The 21,461-nt window shown below is 42.0% G+C and overlaps 1 protein-coding gene across 1 annotated transcript in view; it reads right to left on the bottom strand.

Annotated features, from left to right (window-relative positions):
* SNTB1 (syntrophin, beta 1 (dystrophin-associated protein A1, 59kDa, basic component 1)) overlaps window positions 1–20,825 on the bottom strand; it is a gene marked incomplete at its 5' end in the record, with an annotated part of 37,565 nt that extends 16,740 nt beyond the window's left edge. Inside the window, one exon of the mRNA XM_010085649.1 lies at window positions 20,618–20,825. Coding sequence (XP_010083951.1) covers window positions 20,618–20,825 — 208 coding nt within the window. The remainder of the gene's footprint in view (window positions 1–20,617) is intronic.
* Between the last annotated feature and the right edge of the window lie 636 nt (window positions 20,826–21,461).

Raw genomic sequence — 21,461 nt, 5'->3', positions numbered from 1 at the left:
TGAACCGCAACAACTCCCTTCCAACCTACATTATTCTGTGAGTCTATGAAACACTGGAAAAAGTGAAAGAAGAAGTCCAGATTTGGATCAGAAAGTCATCATTTAGGTTGCCCCTGAGTTGAAGCTGGTTGCATAATTATTGCATACACATGCAGTTTTTTATGCATGTGGTGCATGAATGTTTCATCAATATGAATGCTGTAGTCATATAAAATGGTTATCACAGCTTAAGGGTTTGCAGGATGATCTGTATTACCTTGTACCTTATATCAGTTAGACCCGTATAAAAAGTGTATCCTTGATCCTCCTGACTTAGTGGAATTCAGCATTCTGGAATTCCTTTGCAGTAGATTCCTCGCAAAAGATAAGGAATGTAAGGGAGTGGAAAACCTAGCATCACATAGACTTCATGCACTGTACAACATACCTTAAGCAGAAACATATTTCACAACTGCATGAGAGAAGTTCAAAATCCTGGTGTGTTCTCTTTCTTCTCCTGATCCACGGGTCCACAGAAACTGGTTAACTAAATACACAGCATTCCAACTCCAAGGGACTCAAAAAGGAAAAGAATGGTAATTCATCTGTTTTAGAACTGACCCAAGATCATTTTGCTATGCAAGAAGTTGAGACTTGAAAGTCCACAACTAAGAGCTCTTTTGCAGTGAGACAGGAGACTCTAACTTTCTGATAATGTCAGGAATCTTTCCAGGGAAGAGCAAACAGGCAGAGAGCACTGAAGATGATAAATGTTCCTCACCATTTGTTAAAGACTCCAATTGCTTTTTGTCTTAGAGAAGGTAAAAGGAACTCTGCTGTGTTTTAAGAAGTATTCTGATGCTTTCTGAGTAAAACCCATTTTCTTCTACAGCAGCTTCTTCAGACCATGAGAGCACTGTCTGAAATTAAGCAGTTGTAATTTATGATAGCAAGGCTTTGCAAACAGCACAGGTCCACTCCTGAAAAGATATACTGTTGAGCTAAATTATTTCTGTAGAAAAATCTGCACTTTGCTCTCTCTTCACACACCCCCCCCTTTTTATTGCTTCTCAGAAATTTCCAGGGAAGAGCAGGGAAGGGAGAGGACATTTCATCACTCAAGGGCTGCAGCAAGGAAGACCTGCCCAACCTGTACGTTGCAAGGACAGAGACAGAAGGCAAGTCAGACATGAGGGAAGGTCAGACCAGACCAGCTGGCACTGGCAACTGAGGCTGATGTAGAGATAGCGGACAGCTACAGTTCAACTGACCTTCAAAGCCAGTTTGACTGGGAACAAACCTGTGCTGGTCACATTGTAAGTACTGCTTATGAAAGGAGTCACAGGGGAAGGAGGGAAAAAAGGAAGGAATGACCATTAGCCTCACACTTTTCTAAGCAGTTATACTGATTGAAGAAATTCATGGAAAGGCTGAAGAATGGAGGTGAGGACAAAGATGCTGTGTAAAAGCAAAAGTGAAGGCAATCACAGCAATCTTTCTCTTCCAGCACACTCACACCACACATTCAGGAGAAAAGTCAAGATGCTATTAGCAGTCATTGCATGTCTTGTGTGTTCATGCATTTTGAGTATGCATGGCTTACCTAGGGGATGTCTGGGCTCTTCAGACTGCAAGTGAGGGCGTCTGTAAACTTGCTTTTTGAAACATGTCTCATGAACATATCACAGAAAGGTTGCTGATCACAATGGCTTCAAATTTAATAAATATTTAAATAGAAATCACAGAATTAAAAAGTGGGATGAGCTGTGCGTCTAAGGTACAGCTCAGTTCTGGGCAAGATGAGCTGCTGGGCTATCTCCAAAATAAACACTGGACCTCAAAGCACAATAATCCTAGTACTAAGGGAAAAACACTGAACATCCCTTTAAAATGGAGCAGTGCCGTTCCTCCAGTAAGCCAAGCTTGCCCTAGAAAGCACAAAGAAGGACCCTGGCATGGTCTTGTGTCTTCATCTTCAGTTCACGGAGCCATTTAGCACATCAGAGTCAGCCCCAGAAGAAAAGGGATCATACCTGTGAATGGCTTTGAGTTAGAGGCAAGAAAAGAGACAGGGAGCTTTGGAAGCTCTGACACATCTCCTGTGGAAGTGCTCGAGAACGGGTACTGTTATTCAGTGGTGGGGAAAACCAGTTTCTCTCAGGTATGCTCCAGGTTACGAAGAGCAACCACTGTTCTCTGCTCTGCCCTGCAGGTTGCTGTATGCTGGGGTTTTGCTGTGAGCAGAGTTTTCTGTTCAGCCAAGGTGAAGCATTTTATGAGGAAGTTCATCATCATCAGTGGAGCATAATGATAATTGTACAGGAGCAAAATCAATGTAAAGGCACCATAGCTTCAACTTACTGTCTCTAAAGAGTCCATAATTTACAATTGAAACTGACTTCAGCTGATCAACTGGGTACCAGATTAGGATAAATGCCCCATAATGCCCATTACCTCAAAAGATACACACATCTTGTCTTCCAGTTCAGGGAAAGTGCATGGATGTCTAATCATCAGCTCAAGAACACTTGTCAACAGCACCCAATCAAATGCTGGATGTGGAGTTTTGATTTGAAAACAGCTTGCAGGTTTTAATGAAGGCTCAAACATGTCAAATGCCATTTAAAATTATTACGGTATCTGTTTGGTGAAAGGACAGGAAATCGTCAATGTTCACATTAAAACTACAGTGACTGAAATCTGTCCCAGAAGATGTTCTGTGCCATTCTCTATCACACCTTCTTTCTGAATATTCAGTCTCAGAAATGATGGCCCATCATGACGGGCACCTTTTCAAGACTGACAGATTTGACTACTTTACTTAAGAGTCATTATAAATCACAAGTGCTGGAAGAAAATATAGTAGGGGAGCAATACAGAGAGAACAAGATGTTTCTTTGTCATTGTTATTATGTTGTCTCAAGGACAGTCCAAAATACCGTGTCGTTTCAGTCTATTGTCATTGATCAATATTCAGTAATACTGACGGACTGCAATGCAACAAATGACCTCAAGCAAATGAGTGAATTCACTACACGCCTAGCACAAAAATGTATTATCTTCAAAAAACATTAATAAAATCCATATGTTATGCTTCATCAACTGGAATTCTGAACATGTTGAGAAATATTTGGAAGCCTTACTGAAAAAGAAAAAAGTCAAGTAGAATCCTTAATAATTTGGCTTAATTTTGGAAAAAAAAAAAAAGTGAAGCAGCTGCAGGTTTCTGAAATGTTTGGTGAAAGTTAGTCACAATTTGGAATCCAAACCTACTTATTTAGATGCCTAAGTAAAGATCTATCACAAAAAGTTCACATATTTGTCTTTTCAATGATTTTTTTTATTTACCTGGTTGTCATTTTCAAAGCCATTCAATTATTTGAGACATATCTTTTTTAAAAAGGATAGAAACAGAAAGTCTTTATCTCCACCAGCACAATGACAGACCTCCACAAGCTATTATGGTACTCAAGGAATATACCTGCTTTCTTGCTGGGGAAAAAAAAGGAACTTAAACATGTAATTTTCATTAGAATTTGTTTATCAAATCCAAAACTTTCTGACAGGCAGGATGACTTTTTTTTTAATCCTTAGAAACCCATCTGAGCTCCAAGAGACCTCTGCCCACCACACAGGTTTCCAGTTTGCTACACCTTGGAAACCAGTATGGAGAGCTGGAGGACTATCCAGTAGGTCCTCACATTTAATCTCAGCATTGGTGAATCCCAGTGTGCCAGTAAAGGGAGGAAATGAACAGTGATTCCGTTTAATATCCAATTTGCTTTCTTTTATTCCTTAACCAGGACAAAGCTGAATTTTAACACCTCTGCCCTTTCAGAGACCTCTGTTTGATTTTGGATTTGTTAGTTTTCTAAGGAATGGATACAGAAGACAAATAGGATCTAATGAAAAAGTGCCACCTGCCCCACTAAAAAAAGCTCAGAATATCCTTTTCCTGCCTTCAAGAATGCTTCAAGCCAGTCACTCACTCAGAAATGTGAATCCTTAGATTGATAGAAAGAGGGCTGAAGAATACTTGAAAGATCAATTCCTTCAGCTTCTGCTCAGGAAACGCCAGACTTTGATCCCAAGATTTGTCTAGCCTGTTCTGTAAAACCTTCCCTGATAGAAATCCCCAGCTACCCTACCTTCGTTCTTGGCCAGCTTCCTCATTAAGAAATTGTTGCCCATGCTGGAGCACATGCCACTGGGGTCCTGGGGATACTGTGAAGTCAGGAATTGTTATATGCTTAGGGGACTAATAGAAAACTCAATTCTGCTTAAAAAAGCAGATGTCTTTTTAAGACAGTCATTACTCTAACCCTGCCATAGTAACTTAGGAGAGTTTTACCCAGAGGAAATAGGTAAGTTGGAAGAATGCAGGAGAGAAAGCTCAGAGCTAGAGGATAAATGCAGTTTTTCAGTGGTCCTGTGATTTGCTGGATAGCTGTCACCACTACCTGTCTGGTACGTGAAGAAATGCACATGCACTATTAATTTTGCAAAAATAACTGACAAGGCAGCTTTAATAGGAAACCAGTATTACCACCTCTAGCCAGCCAAAGCTCCCTTGGGGATGTCAAGTGAGGCTGGAAAACCAGTCTGAGGTTTGCTTGGTATTTAAAATACATTTTTTTTTTTATCAAGTCTTTTTCTTTGCACTCATTCCATAGTTTCAAGGTTTTCTCTGTGGCTAGGATCCTACAACAAAAATGAGAGCTCAGCTTTCATAAATTTCAGAAGATGGTAGTAGAAGAAATATCCCTAAAATAAAAGTATTCAATCTATGAGGTTTGGAGCTGTGGTCAGGATGGGAGCTGCCACTTCTCAAGAGGCATCACTTTCCCAGACCTGATACGGCTTTACATTACAAGATCTGACAAGATCACAGCCCAGGGTTTTATGGCAACAACTCTTTTAATTAATCTACTATCTGCAACAAAAATGTAGCAAATACTGAAGGCCATGTGTTAATAGAAACTATGAATATTCAACAGAGCCATACAAGGAAGACAAACATAAGAACCTTCTACTTGGCAGTTACCTATGCTGAGCTTTAAATTAGCCACACAGGACAAATAGATTTAGTGCTGTGCCATGTTATTTCATCTAGATTGCTAAAAGACACACAATTAGGGCCATCAATCTACAGACCCAAATCCTACAAATATCAGCAAATTACATGCTATAAGCCATGCATTTTTGAAAGCTGATGCTCTTTATCTGGCTCTAATTCTCAGTATTTCACATTTTTGCAATAATCACAGCGTTTAACTACTCACAGGACAATTCTACTGAGAAATGAAACATTCCTCTAGAAGAAAAACTTGGGAGGAATAAAGTTAATTTCCAAAGCTAGTATAAACAGATTGCGTGCTACAGGTTATCTCCCAAGGGCCAGGATGGGGAAACTAAAGTTTCAGATTTAAGAATTATCCCTGAAATACATAATTTAATAAAATTAAGAACTTCCTGGTAATGGCATTACACTTCTACATCTCTTAACAAACATATCACATATCCAAAGAGAAATTATCTTTGGCATGAGAGATATACGATCTCATGAACCAACTGATTTCATCAATGGAAGCCTCTTTCCTGCTGTGGGCTAATAAATCACCCCAGGCAGCAAGTGTCAACCATTTACAGTAAGAACTGGCTGAGGGCAACAACAGAGCTGCTGGTACTTCTGCGGCTGAAAGAAGTGGAAACCCCAAGAGGACAAACACGTATGAATATTATCAAAGTGACTACACCTAATTCTACCCTTGGTATTAGAAATGTATTTGCAATGAGGTCACTGGGAAATTTTACAATTTTTTTCTTCCAGTTTTATTCCTACTATGAAGATAAACATTTGTCTTTTCATTGAGATCTTTTTTGTAGTTTGCACTGGTCTAAACATCTTATGTATACTGGTATAAAAAATCTTAGGTAACTCAGTTGAGTAACACCAGGATGAAACTGCAAAAAGAAAATTGGAAACCATGTACTTCAATAACATTGTCATATGCAAATATTCATATAACCCATTTTAGTATAGCAAATGGGATTGGATATCATACCAATGGTTTCATACCAAAATTTCTGTTTTTTTAAATACCATGTCCTCAATCCATTTTTTATTTCCTTAGCCATATGGAAAAGAGTCAGGCCCAATTAACTATTTGTCAGAAAACAATCTCTTAATTAACACAATTCTGTGTGAATGAGCTGAAAATCATGTTCTTCGCTCGCCAAAAAGCTTCCATTTCTGCCTCATGTTTGTGCTTAGACCTAAACATAGCTACAGATACACTGCTTGACATAACTGACCAAAGGAAAAAAAGAACAACTGCTGCTGAGGTTTTTCACAACCAGGACCCAGTGAGATTTTTCTAAAGATAGGTAGAGGGTCAGCAGGGCTTCACCTCTGCATCTTGTAAAATTCTTTAGTGACAGATCTTTGATTAAACTGTGCAGAAATAGATTAAATCCCAATTAAGACATTCATATTTGTGGCAGGGCTTGAATGAGAAAAGAAAGTGAGAGGGGAGAGCAAGTTACAGTGTTTTCTAGACTTAACCTTAAAAATATAGGACTTGACTTCAATTATATTTATATCCGTTCAATTCTACTGACGTCAATGGATTTACTCCTAAATTATGCCCGATGGAAAACAGGCGAGCTATTACCACTTTTTCATGCATATACCCAGCACCCCTTTAAAAGTACCGTTTATTCAAAAGCATGTCCTCAGACAACCCAGATAAAATCAGAGGAAGGGGGAATCAGTGACAGGGAATGTCAGGGGAGACATGCAGAGTGACAGAAGAGGAAGGGGAAGAGGAGATCTAGAACAAACTTCCTTTATCATTATCTGCACGTGCACATAACCTTCACTGCTGCTGGATCCTGGGCACTAAACTGATAACGTCTGGGATTGACACAAGACACCATGGTGGCTATTTGCTTCCCTGGAAGAAAAGCAGTCTGTGATCTGTGTTGCCTTTGAGATCAATATTCTTATATTTCATTTTTTAGCAGAGCAGCCTACAATGCTGCTGCTTCCAAAACTTTAAACCCCTTTGCAGGTCCACACACAGCTACAGGTGCATAACAGTTACCAGTTAGTGGTTGGCTCCTCGTGACTGTTTTACAGAATTGTTCACTCGCTTGGATGCGATACTATAACCACAATCCATTCCTTCTGCTAGGGCTTGCAAATATCCAAGCAGCTGCTTCAAGTTATTTGAAGGGGCTAGAGACTGAGGTTTTACTTGACAGTGTCCAGACTAATGGAAACTGATCATGTACATGACCTTTCATGAGTACAAACAGCCCCGCTGTCCAACCTGAAGTGAAGAAGACAGAGAAGCTAAAATTCCTCTCTTTGAAGTCTCCTTGCAGCTGTGAAGAATTAATCTTAGAGGGTTACGAAGGGTTCAGAGAAGGCTAGTCCTCTTCTTGCCAAGAGGGGATATTTCAACACCTTCCAGCCCACTCAACCATTTGTACACCCGTCTGCACCCAGTGGTCTCTGCAGCTCATCGGTGGGCTGCTCCTTCCCCTGTCACCTTCCTGCAGGCTCCCGTAGCTCAGCTTCCTCTCTCAATCTCTTACAGTGCCGTCCCACTCTTCTCCCGGGCTCTATTTGTCTTTCTGCACTCATCTGTTTGACTTATGGCCCACAGGAACAAAAATCACAGCAGAGACACAACATCTGATGTGTGGTTCCACGCTTCCTCCCTCCTCTGCCTTGCCTACTCCAGGGTCTGCTCCTGTTGGTACTGTTTATGCTGCAGTCTCACACCACGGCATTCCAGCTTTGGCTTGTCCCTAGGCCCTCTCACGCTAACATGATTATTAATGTTATGTTTTTAACCACAACAATCGCCACCAGAATCAGTGCTGCTCTCTTCCTCATTTCAAACTCTTGAAACAACAAAGCAAGAACCAGCAGTAAGTCAGCTCATCCTCAATAATCAGCTTTCCCAAAAAAACCACAAAAGCAAGGGGCTTGAAGGCAAAAATGTCTCCTAAAAGGTTCTCACACTACGCCGTGCAGCTGTGCAATCCCTCTCCAAGCTGCTCCTCTTTGCAGTACCTCCAGCTTCTTCCATCTCTTCCAGTCTCCTCTGCCTTGTAACATCTGCTTGCAGTTTTGGGCATGCAGATTTAAACCTGTTTCAAAATTTTAGGCGGGAGAAGACTAATGTACTCTTTAACCCTGTGATTCAGGGATCCAAAGAACTTAGCAATAATAAGGTTTTTTTAAGTGTAATGAACACACGTGTGTCTTTAAACCTAAAGTTTTAATGTACTTCCCCCCAAAGGGCCCTGCAGAAACCTTCACAGAATGAGACGAGGCCAGAGACAACACCATAAACTGCTCCTTTTCATAATAATGTATCAGTTTTTAATTCCATAAACAAATAGGTAAGCTTCGATTTCCATAGCAGGCTTCAACTCAAATTGAACTTTTTAGAGCCGTTTCCATAAACATCCCTGACATTTCCAGTATGAAGCACACAAAAGCAGCTATATCCATACCACACGTCGGCAGCCTACTCTGGCCAATGCCTGCAACTATTTTCAGCACAAGATCAACAAATGAATGTTTGCACAGCAGCATCTGATCAGCAGAAAAGTATAAATAAAAAAAGCCCCAATAATAACACAATGTGTTCACACAGTTTCGGGAATCTTCGCTGTGGCTAACAGTCGTTAACAACTAGTGATTAAAACCCAGGTGCTTCCTTCCAGCAGGGCTACTGTTACCGTACAAGCACCTGAAACTCAGGGAATCCAAATAACATCTGAGAAAAAAACTTTGGTAAGTCCATTTGACTTCAACAGCAATGTCAGTATGTTGGGAGCAGCAGGTCCAAACCCCCACATAGAGTCTCCTTCTGATGTACACCCAAAGAAACAGCCACTTTGTCTCCAGAGCCCCTTTTTGTACCCTGACTATTGAACAGGTGCACTATATAAGCCAATATGCCCTTCTAAGGAGGGGGTGGAAATCCCTGTACTTAAAAGAAAATTTCCAGGGTATCCATCTAGATCTCCGAGATGGTCCTCAACAGTCTTGCAGTTGGAGCTGGTAAGAATGGGTGTGCTTTTGCTGAAGTTGCTGGAGTTGCTGACAAGATGGCTCACGCTTCATAACAATATGCCATCTGAGTGCTACCACTTTTTAGCAACTTCTTCTGACTCTTCTGATCCCTATCTCCAATAAGTTTAACTTCTGTCGCTTGTTACGCCTGTGACTCTACTGACACTGACTTCTCTGAAAAAAAGACTAAACTGTTGGAAGACAGAAATATTTGAACATCACTATTAGACCAGAAAAAAATGTGACTCCATGGAACATTTCAGGAAGAGCAGCTCTAAAACAGACTGCAGAGTTTTCCATGGATCCTACTGTGTGATTATTACCACGGATGGTGTACCACATCTCTGCTGAAATTGCATTATTTCTGTGTGCTGTGCTAGTGCTGGAAAAAATCCTGTGTCATTCCAACAGGTTCTGCCATGAGGTCAGGTGTGATACAATACCTGATTTCTCTACCTCTATGGTATGTCTGAGAGGGTAAGTCCCCAATGCCTCATTCAAGTGTGAGGCCACCTCACTTCTTTCACATCCACCCTCTCCAGGCTTTGGTAATGCTGCATGTATGGGGAACTCTACCAAGAACGATGCAAGGATTGGGCAGTTTCTCATACATCCAGAGAACTTTGCTCTTCCAGAAGATCCTGGTTTGGATTCTCCTACCCACTGATTCTCCTTCTCACCCTATGCCTTTCAGGCTATCTTGCATCCAAAGTCTATCGTGAACCCCAAAGACTACATCTCTATGTACTTTTGTTTTTTCCATTTGATTTCACTAGATTTTCTGTTTGAAGCAGTAATGGTCCTTCAGCCTTATTGATCAGTTTTCATCGCACAAACAGGAGGACATAAAACTGTGTGATCCACAGAAATCACATTTATTCTCTTTCTATTTCTCTCTCCCCTGTAGGAGACCTTGTTTAGGGTTTAGATTAAAACTGGAAATGTTGCTTTCGTATGTAATTATTGTTCAACTCTTCCTTCCTTTCCTCATCATTCAAGTGAGGAAAACAGCCAGGAGGAGGATATTGTGCATGTTGGGATTTTTGGCCATCTCTCCATGGGGATGATCAGCAAAATACTGTCTCTCCCTAGATTTACAATTGTAAAATGAGATCAAAATCTGGCCCTTCAAGGGATGTGTTACTTCTGGAAGTGCTCAGAAACAGCTGCATTCAAAACCAGTGATGCTGTCCGTGTGTGGTAATTCAACAATTGATCTTAGCAATTTCACTTGTGAGGACAGGAGAACTTCATTGAAGTATGGCTAAATAAGGTATCTACTAATCAAAAAAAAAAAAAAATACAGCAATGCTCCCAAATTCCTTGCAATGCCATGAAAATCATTAGATGGTAATCTCTGACAAGGTTAAATCTAATGGTATTCAATGGCTGTTCCCTAAAGTAGATTCCCTTTTGGTAGTAAAATCATTATCTTACTGTTTAAACATTCAGGCTTTCCTCTCTATTTCACAGTTCATAAAGCACCTTTATGGTGCTGAGATTTTTTTTTTTTTCTGAACAGACAGAAGACAGTTTGTTTTTCCTGCTTTGATTAAATCCTACATCCCACAAGCAGTGAACCTTTGATACTGCTCTACTGTTTTTAATTGTCTCCTTCTATTAAGATGCCAGCACTGTATGTCTTTCTTGCAGCCCCAGCGCGGTTTTGCTACGTGCCTGGCATTAGCGCTGGCGGGTCTGAGGTTAATGTGTACACCGTACAACTCATTAGCTGCACATTACTATCAGAGCCAAAAATCAACATGATTGATCCAACAATATGTTTGGGCTTGGGACTGAGACTCAAATGAGGTCTCACCAAAAGCAAAGGTCAGCAACTTGGCACAAATTTTGCTGTGCACAGAGAAAGCTTTGCTTCCAAACTATTCATCAGGGAAGGTACAAATGACAACTAATATGGGCCTCATTAAAAATGAGAAGAGGAAACCCCTTGGAGAGGGCAAGGAGGCTCCCTTGCCATAATTTTTTTTTTCTTCAGTCCTTTCTTAAAGCTTTTATTTACATTACAGTAAGGATATTCTGAAGCTTAAAGGTAGCTGTGGGGCTTGGGGTTTAGGAGACTTGTTAGACTAATTATCGTGATGCGCACTATCAGTTACTGTCCAGTTAAGCAGAGAGGATAACTCCACAGGCAGAAATAAATCTTCAGAACCGAGGGATCTGGGGGAAGGGAACAAAAGGATTTTTATATCAGCACTATTATTTTTTTCAGTTAAAACTCCAGTGTCAAAACATTTCCTGTCTTAAAATAACTAAAATAAAACAGACACTAGTTTAAGAGTAAGAGAGAGGAGAGGAACGATACAAGAAACCTTTTCAATCATGTATTTGTTTCACGTACAGTTCTTACAAGGATTTCACTTATAACCCAAGCACTCTTGCCACAGTCAGGCCCTGAAATCAGTGCTTCAAAATATGCTATTTTACATACAGTATCATCCTGTTCTTTCTTCCTCAGTAACCAAGGGTGGTGAAAATACTACTGATGCAACAATTAGGCTGTACAAGAAACACTTCCCTGCAGTCTCCAGAGTCGCTGTGTTGCAATATAATTTTCTAATGGCACATTTTTGTAAGGGCTGTCATGGTATTATGGGTATAATTTTATTTTTACAGGATACAATAATAAGGTAAAAGGCTGGCGTTAATAGCCTTAGGAACCTATTACATAAACAGAGGTTGAGGATTAAAATTGGACTGGATTTGTAGAGCCTGCACTCAGTAAATGTCTTGCCACACTGAAAATTATAATGCATATAACTTTTCTCTCTCCACTGTTTTTTTAAAAACTCTCCTATTCTTCTAAAGGTCAATCCCTCTTTCCAACAGAGAACACAGCTTCTTCTCAAGGTATTTTTAGAAAATGTTTATTTTTCTCTGTTAAAAGTTGTTTGGCAAAACAGGATACAAGGCATATATTGCTTCTGCTTGTACCAGCAGCAATAATCTGCTCTTCCGCAACATTCCTCAAACATTAACCAGCTCATCGGTCCTAAAAGCACTTGTGGGTAGAGACAACACACCTCTGATTGCAAGCTGAGTGACTGAGCAGGATGGGGCAATGCTATGCAAAAAGGGGAAAAAACCCAAATGTCTTCCTCTAAATCAGGGCATTTTTACTAGGAATGGCTCCGCTTTTGCCAGGAGTTTTCTCCCTGGGGATCAGCTGAGGGTCCCTGTGGCGAGAAAGGCTGCAGGGCAAAGAGAAGAGGATTTTTTTATGGCCTATTCTGCTGCTTTCTAATCTGTTTATTCATGCCATTAATCAAAATGCTGAAATGAGAGCATTGTTGTGCTAGAAAAAACCCCCCAATGACTGGGGTGAAATGAATTCATACTGGGCAGAGCCTGAAGGTCAATGTGCCCCTAAAGGGCCCCTCCATTCCCCTGAAGGTAATTTTTAACTTCAGGAGACAAAACCAGAAAATTAGAACAAGGTAACTTTAAAGAGAGAAAATGTAGATCATTTAGGAATTTAATATTTGGAAAATCTGGGATTTTCTAAGACAATCCCTTCCCTTTCAAACTTCTTACACGCAGCCAGTAAGCAGAAAAATACAGACAAAGGAGTAAAGAGAGACAGTGCAAGGGCGTATCTTGCAAAACACTGTCTTTCTCAGAGCCTGTAGTGTCACAGTGATCTGTAATCGGGGTAGATCAGCCCTGGGGATCTAAGAGTAAATCAGTTTGTCCTATAGAAATGAAGTGGGATCTAGAGGCTGGAGGGCGAGCTGGGTGCCCCCAAGCGCTGCTCAGGTCAGTGCGGTTGATGAGGGAGATGCTCAGGGCCTTCCTATTGCTTAGTCTGCATTTGCCTTGCTCTTTGTTTCAGCTGCGTTTGCCCCAAAGCATTGCCTTAATGCCAGCCTCCCCATCCCGGATAACACAGGCATCACTCCACAGCGTCTCCGAATGCCCGGGATGAGCCCCACACCTTTCACAACCAACGTCCTGGTCTGCTTTCTCCCACCCTGCATCCCACAGCTGGGCAAGCACAGGCGCTCCCCCCGCCCACCTCGCCACTGCTGAGTCCTGCTCGGACCAGCAGAAGGAGGCAGAAACACAACAGGGTGGAGGGAGACCAGTTGTGTTGGCACTTAAATGCTTAAAATATTTGGGAAGGGCACTCTCTCCTCTCCACTGATGACAGGGCTGCATATGGGTTCAGGAGAGGTCTCTGCTTCCTTATGCAACATGTGTTTTATTAAGGAGAGGCTCTTGTTGCATTTAAATTGCATTTGAAAACCAAGGAGCATCACTGTCCCCAATTCCTTCGCTATCTTTCTTGCAGTATTTACCGTCAGAGGCTGAGAGAAAAAAGGAAGCCTTTCACCTGCTTCTGAAGGAAGAGGATCAAAGCCTTCCTTCACATCATACCTGTATCTTTCCTGTGTTTTTTTCCAACTGAACTTGACTGCAAATATGTTCAAATACTGTCTTTCAAACCCACAAAGCTCCAAAAGGTGAGCTGACCCGGCACATGCACCCACAAAGCTCCAAAAGGTGAGCTGACCCAGCACATGCGTAAGGGGCGGTGGACCCTTATGGACAAATTCAGCTGCAGCTGCCAAGGTGAAAGATGGAGAGGCCCAAGATCCTGAAAATTTTGCAGGATCTAGGAAGAAAATCCCTCATCTACCAAAATCTAGAAAGTCCCTCGTCCAGCAACATCCAGCCCATCCAAGCAGCAGTTCATGTTTGGGTTATGTAGAAGAAGGAGTTAAGCACCCATTCCGCAGCAGCCACGCCATGCAAAGTGTCCGGTGCACAGGACCACATCAGGATGTGCTCCCATAGCCACCACCCTGCCACACTGGAGGAACCAAGAGAAACAGCTCCCACACCCCTGGAGGCAGTGAACACACCCCCCCTCACCTCCCCCCACATCTCCTTTCAGCATCCTCCATCCTCTCCTCCTTCCGAGCCACAGCCGATGATTTCCCCTCTCAAATCCTGCCCCGGGTTTGTCGGCAGGACATTTGCAGAAGATCCCTCTAGCACCAGAGCCACGGGCCAGCACGTGGATCCCGCCTGTGGTCCGCGTCCGTGCCCCCCCTGCCCGCGCAGGCTCAGCTGCTGGAGCAGGAGCCATGTCAATTCCTCCTGAGGCAGGAAGGGAGAAGTCAAATAAAACTTCACGGAGGGATGACATTATAAAGGAACCTTCCTGCCATTCCTGGGGTTCATAGGAACAGTAATAGCAACATGCTGTATTCATGGAAAAACTTCAGTCAGTTTTTAGGGCTGTTAGATCAAAACGGAGGGAGAGTGGGCAGGGCGTGATTAGTTCTGCTGGGATCCAGCCAGAACTAATGCAGCCCCCGTGGGAAGGGTGAGAGGAGATGCAGGGTCCCAGTTTACACTTCAGCTCAGTTTCTGAAAGAATAATTTAACACCTGTAAGCTACCGCAGGCACCACAGTGCTCACTAACTATTTATCTGTGCTCAGCAATTATCTGACAGAGGGTTTTTCCTTCACTGTAACAACCCAAATATACTGCAGAAGTATAGACTTTCAAACTCAGCTCCTTCATGCCTTCCATTTACCACCATGTTCCTATAATTTTCATGATTCATCTAATCTTGTTCTTCTTTCCAATCCCCCTGTAATGAGCACTTCTGCTTGATTTAAATTTATCATTTGCTCCGTTCTCATTGTCGTGGGAAGAAATAGTGCGTGTGTTACAGACAAAGACTGGCAAAGTTTTTAAAACAGTATGGTGAATGAAATGGCTGTTTTCAGACCGAGTTTTTCTTAATACATCCATTTACTGAATGTACCTTAAGCAAGAAAGTGAACTATGTTACTGCTGATAAAAGTGGCCTGGGGAGGAACCTCGCTGAGGCTGGGAGAGGAAATTACTCTTCATGCTATTTCAGGTTTACGTCTTTCCTAAGAACAGGCTGATCGTTATCCCAGATAATGAAGACTGTTAATGTAATTAAGCCCTCTGTTATGGTGTTTTACAAAGCAAACAAATAAGTTCCGGAATTAATAAGCTGCAAGGTTAAGTGACAGAGGGCAATAGCAGGACTCTTCATTTGGATGCAAGTGCTCCACAGCAAGCAATGAGCTGGGATTTTAAAACTACGATTTCTAATTTAGGACACACAGAAGATTTTCCGATTTGAGGTATATGTAATCTCCAAAAGGTCATCTTAATTTTAAGATTATGACAAGATGTATATTACCCATATGAGAAATTGGCTCCTTCTCTAACCACTCAAAACAGGAGGCCAGGACCAAATTGCCTTGCTCCTCCTCCTGGGCATTATAGATAGGTAGAATTACCAACATGCCCAGATAATTAATAAAATTTAAAAAATAAAAAAAAAAAAAAGAGACTGAAAGAAAAGAACAAAAAAAACCCAAAAAACCAAAACCCTGTAGAGAACAGAAATTACAAAGGAGACTACCCTACAGGAAGGTAATTTCCTTGCAAAGAAATTAGGCATTTGAGTAATCGTTTTCTTAGCAAATGTCCATGTTCCTAGCAGGTTATTCACCTGGTTAAACCATACGCTGATTTGCACTGGGGGTTAAGAAACGGTACAACCCAAAACTCCCTGCAGTTTCAGCCTAAACACACAGATACTTTCCAGGGCCAGAAGAAAGACCTGGGGTTTTGTACCACCTGGACTTTATCCCTGAACACGCCACTGGTTCAGCCTGGGCAGCCTGAGGAGGCAGCTAGCCCAGAGGAAGAGTTACATGTTGCCTAAGGAGGCAGCCCCATTTCCCCGTCCCTGTCCCTTTACCACAGGCTCTCACTACTTCTCTTGCACTGGGATTTGCATTTCTCATAAAAGCTGCAGAAAGCTAATGCTACCCCACCTAAAGCAATGAGTTTTCTACCATTGTAACTATCTGATCCGGCTCAGGGTCAGGCAAGCGCTGCCACCACTGCAATGGAAGAGCTGGGAGAGCTACGGGGGACAGCGGCAGCCCCGACGATGGACAAGGCCATGCCAGGGTTTTAAAAACGCTGCTTAACAGCTGCTGTGCTTTTATTCTATTTTATACTATGTCATGGGAAGGTTGTTAAAATCAGATATTTATTATACTAATAAAGCCAAAATGTTTTAACTACATGATGGGCTGGTGGCTTTCTCGTGCAAAGGCATTTTAAGCTCACTTTTACAATTTGGAAATGACATAGAATTGTAAAACTGAAGCTCCTCGCTCACTCTTTGAAATCTCATTTATCTGTGATGAGAATAACAACATGACTCTGTGGCTGTGTACTTGTTTTCCTAGCCAGTGAACATACTTCCAAAGGAAATGGTAAAATGCAAACATTTTCATTTCATACTGGGGAAAAAAACCCCTCAAATATACTCTCATGTCTTTTGCCTAAATCTTGTTTGGACAGCTTGCATGGCTCACAATCTTGCTGTTATCACTCCCTCCTCTGAATTAGAGAGAAGGAAGACAAATATAATGCTGCAATATACAGCTTGATACCGAAGAAGATCACTCTGCTGTGACATGTCTCGCACTTCAGCTCTAACACAATGATATGGTTATCTAAGGTTTGAGGAGACTGAACAGCCAGTGATATATTAACACACTTTTCATTTCAGAGATAGTGTCAGGAGCTGAAAAACAACTCCAATTCCCCGTGCCGCTTTGGTTATTTATCCTCCAATATCGGGTGTTTTCTCCCCTCTGATCCCCACACCAGGTTTGTAGGAGCAGCAACACACGTGCCCCGCGCAGGCAGAGCAACGTGAACAGGAGCCAAGCGCTGGGGTTAAGATCTAGTGAGAAAAGCCCAGAGAGGCACTTTTTCTGCAGCTTCAAATATTAACATTATAAAAGACAACTTGCAGCAACTCCTATTTTTAAGTTTCTCAGAGGAGCTCTGAGATCATTTGAAGAAGCCCATTGCCTGTAAGACATTTGACATTCAGAAAGGAGGATGGTCTCTGGCTGCAGAGAGGCAAAAATGTAGATAAAGCTTTTGCCAATGATATCTTGGTCTATTGGAGCAGACATTACGGAATGATAAAATAAACTACCATTTCCTCAGTGTTTTAGCTCTCCAGTGCAAGAGTAGAATTTGCTCCCCAAGAAGGAACTCAACGGTAGGTGAACAAGCATGAGGAGAAAAGCAGCAATGCCTGTTTCAGCTCCTCAATAAGCCACAGGATATGCAGAACTATAAAAAAGAGGGGAAAAAAGAGAGGTGGAAAAGACGCTACTACAAGGATTGAAAGCATTCCAGGAAGGAAGAGGGGCTATCAACACACACATGGAAAAGCCCCTCAGTTAGAACGACATTACTAACCTCATTTTTTTGTATTTGGTCACTAAAAATATTTTTAAGGGAGCATTAAAAAAAGTAAAGACCTGGGCAGATTAAAGCCCACACGTAGCTGTTCCCTCCCACCGAGGCCATTTGTTAATCCCACAGGTCTTGCTGAAGTGAAAAGACAAATACAAGAAAGAAAAGGTGATGGGGAATACACACACTTCATTACAAACCGATACTTAACATTTCTCTTAGTTACAGAGAAGTTTTAGGATGCTGGTGACTAATAAAACTCTGTAATCCTTGGCTGGCTTCAGAAACCCTTGCCATGAGGTCAAAGTCAGGACAAGGTTAGTGCCTTAATAAAAGAGGGGGAATATAGCATCTCTAATGATTGCTTCTGGCTGCTTTTCTCCTTACCTAGAACAATGCCACAGCGCACGTTTGCTTTCTTAAAGTGATGCAGAATTCTTTGCTTTACCTGCTGACAGACCCTCCCTGCCCACCCCCAGACCTAATGGTGGACCTGCAAGATGGATGTTTCATGCTGAAGACCACAAATTTCAGGCTGTCTTCACAGGGAAGTTCAGTGAAGGTGGAAGAATCCTGTTAGCATGTAATTGCATAGTACCTTTAGAAACCTACTATTTATTTTAATGTTACCCACCTGAGGGAGGCTCCGCTAATGAATCTATTTCTGTAGTACCATAAAGGTTGAAGTTTAGAGCTAAGTTTAGAGCAGAGACATATAAAACATGTCACACCAGGAAACAGCTTAATGAAAGCAGAGAGTAATCACAGCAAATTACAGTGAAACTTTTATGGGGATTACATTTTGCATTCCCCAAACAAGCAGAGGAATTCATCTCACTTAGCGCTGTTCCATTTTGCTGAGAATTCACTGTAAGGATATGCTATGTAACTAACATAATACAACGCCATAAAAGCTGTCTTAAAAGTTACAGTCTAAGATGCTTTCAAAATAGAATTCAGATTTCTTCCTGCTGCAGTCCATGGAAAAATAGCAAGATATGCCACAAAATATCACACAGAAAAAGATTTGTGGTAATATTAGGAGGAATACAAGGCACATGCTTTATTTGTGGCTGCTAATAATGAGGTCCCCTTCTGAACTCCTGTTTAGAAACCAACTCACCAGTGGATGCGGCAGGGAAGTTCACCCCAGGAGAAGAATCCCAGTGTGCTTCCAAAAATCACTGCAGAATATAATCTCTCCTCACTGGAAACCCCAGGTTTTGCGCAAGGAGCAACTAGGAACTACCCTGTGGTCAGCACCTCACCTACCTGCCTTGAACACCTCTTCTGAAACAGTATATATACAGTTTGCATATATACTGTATGTAGACCTTCCTCTCCCACCCTGCAGGTTAGCCTTTTTTCACCCAGGCTTTACAGCCCACAGTTGAGTAACAAAAGAAAAGAAATTTCATATCATTTTTTACCATATGTAGTGATTTTCTCTACTTTTCAACAGGTCTTCAACATGAGAATAAACTGGGAACTTTTGACCTCACTCCATTACTATTGCACAGCTCTGGATGGTTAGTTTGGTGAAAAAAACATGTTGACTTTTGGGTAACGTCGCTGTAAATCTCTCAAGGCTAATTCTCGATGACAGCCACTGTAAATACACTGGAACGTGCACAGAGCTGCAGCCTGGCTCTATTAAAGGCAACACTAGATTCAGGAGGACCTTGAACCAGTCCATAATGAGAAACATGAACTAAGATAGGGAAAAAAAAAAAAGAGGAGAAAGAAGCGTGTGAATGGAATATGGTGTATTAACTGTAAGGAGAGGAAATTAAAAAAACCAGAAACATGCCATGTGTCCGCTTAAAATGACCTGTAGATATTTTACATATAAGGTCTATACAATCTGCTAGAGAGCAATTACCTTCAGAGGAGAGGATTTTGCAACAGAAAAAGCCTCTTATGTTCAGCTTTTCAAGAGTTTACAGAAACAGATACAAAAGGGAAAACAAGACTAAATACCCAAGGCTGTACAGTTTAGTACTGTTAAAATTTACTTACCAATGATTTGGTGTTTAAACCCCAAATTATTCCTCCAATTTTTTACATTTTCTACAGCACTAAGCCACAGAGTTGTGCTGTCCTCCCCACTCTGCAAGCTCGGAGGGAGGGACAGGAAAACACACAAAATCTGCCTGAAAGATCTTGCAATCTTTGCCTTGCTGCAAGTGGTGTTGACTGACCAACGTTTTGCTAAAAATTAATGGTGTGCCTTCTTAAAGGATGCTAGATAGAAATATGGCACCTGTGGCTCCCATATTTTCATCTACAAAATCCCAGATAGAGCTAAAACGTACAGTATTTTTAGCATGGCAGTCACAGTCAGCTTTCCACACCACTGCTGGATGCATAGGTTGAAAGTGCAGTGCCTACACAGTGGCCACTTTCCACACACCCCAGCTGGAGAGGCAGAGATGCTCTGAACGGCTGCTGGGCAATACCTGGGTGAGAGGTATTTCTAGGCACGATCCTAACACTGTTACCATAGCAAATCCACACTTATCAGTTGGTACAGTGCCTAAAACAAATTCTGAGACTACTGATTTAAAACTAGATCATCTCATACTAATACCATCCCTGTGCGTTCATGGTTCAGCTTTCCGCAAGTCAATAGATCCCAAACTACTTTCGAACCGAACACCAGCTTTCCCCTGTGGTACAAAATATTTTGAGACTCAAACTGCACAAGGGTTGAGTTGCAATTGCAAGCTGGGCCTTCTACAAAGATCAGCTCAAATGTAGGGTTACAATTAAAAGAACAAGCTCCAAGGCACAGCAGGGACAACACCTCATGCTTCAGACCATGCCCAGCTCCTGCGGCCAGGCACAGCGCAGCAGTGGACCATGGACCAAGTAACTGGTTACTTCCCAGGCTGGGAGCAGGAAGGTGACATCTCGTATACATGAACAGGAGACATAACAACAGGGAAGATCAAGGCTGGTATCAGTTTTAGTGACTCACGTCTCATGCCTGAACTTGACAGATCATGAGACTTGATCTCCCGGGAAAGTCTTTGCTTTACCTTCTAGTTTTTTGGGGTTTTTTTAAAAAGCACAAAAATTGACACATTAAGAAATGAGAAGTCTTCACGGAAAGCTATATCAAAAGCCAGAACTTCATTTAGCCTCTCCACTTCCAGAAAAGGCTGAATTCAGGAACAAAGAGCAAGCGAGAAAGAGAGCTTAGAAATGAAAATAAGAATGTTTTCATTACCTTTTCTGCAAGCCAGCCTAGATGCCTAATCTCTCGACTTCCAGCAATCCCTGTTTTACCCAGCTGGTCTCTGACCTCTGCAATCACCCTGGGGATGAGCTCATTGACACTGGAGTGGATGGCATTGAACCAGGCCTGGGCTGTAGCTGAATCCTTACTCCTGAGCACCACGGTGTGCTTGGCATCAGGTGAATGAACTTCAATAAGTCTAGAAAAATGGGGGGGGAAAAACATTATGTTCACTCAGATACCATTAGGCAGCTAAATTTATTACCTCACTCAGTGTTAGCAGTGAGTTAAAAAGAAAGAACTAATATCAAAACCTATCACTAAAAACTTACCGTTACAGCACCTGAATAGAGTAGGATCATCTTAACTGAAGCCAGGTCTGTTGCTCGCATTACGGTAAAATCCTTGAGAAGCGGATTTGCCAGTGCTGCTGCAACTCTGCATCTGGCATGTCAGAAGGAGTTTCAAATACAAGGGCAAGAGGACCCTTCACCCCTTAGCATTCACCAACATGGCGACCACCTAGAACTGCATGGGAGATGGCTGCGGAGGAGCGAGGGATAAGCTGCTGCCTTCTTCAGCTGGATATGACAGCACACCCGGAGTTTCTCAGTGTGTTCACTTCACACATACAGAGCCAAATGAAAACCACCCTCATCCCAAATGGAGGAGTTTTCTTAGGATCGCGCTGTGGTTTCAGTGACACCACGAAGCATCAAACAGAAGCCTAGTGTAACTGGCCTTCTTCAGGAGTTACCAATGTCCTCAAGGCTCCATTTAAATCCCGCCAACAGTGGCAGCAAGAGTGTGCTACCCGCAACCATATGATTGCTGC

The sequence above is a fragment of the Pterocles gutturalis genome, unplaced genomic scaffold, assembly GCF_000699245.1.
Source record: "Pterocles gutturalis isolate BGI_N339 unplaced genomic scaffold, ASM69924v1 scaffold16665, whole genome shotgun sequence".
NCBI classification, from domain to species: Eukaryota; Metazoa; Chordata; class Aves; order Pterocliformes; family Pteroclidae; genus Pterocles; species Pterocles gutturalis.
This window is presented reverse-complemented; position numbering and strand designations above follow the sequence as displayed.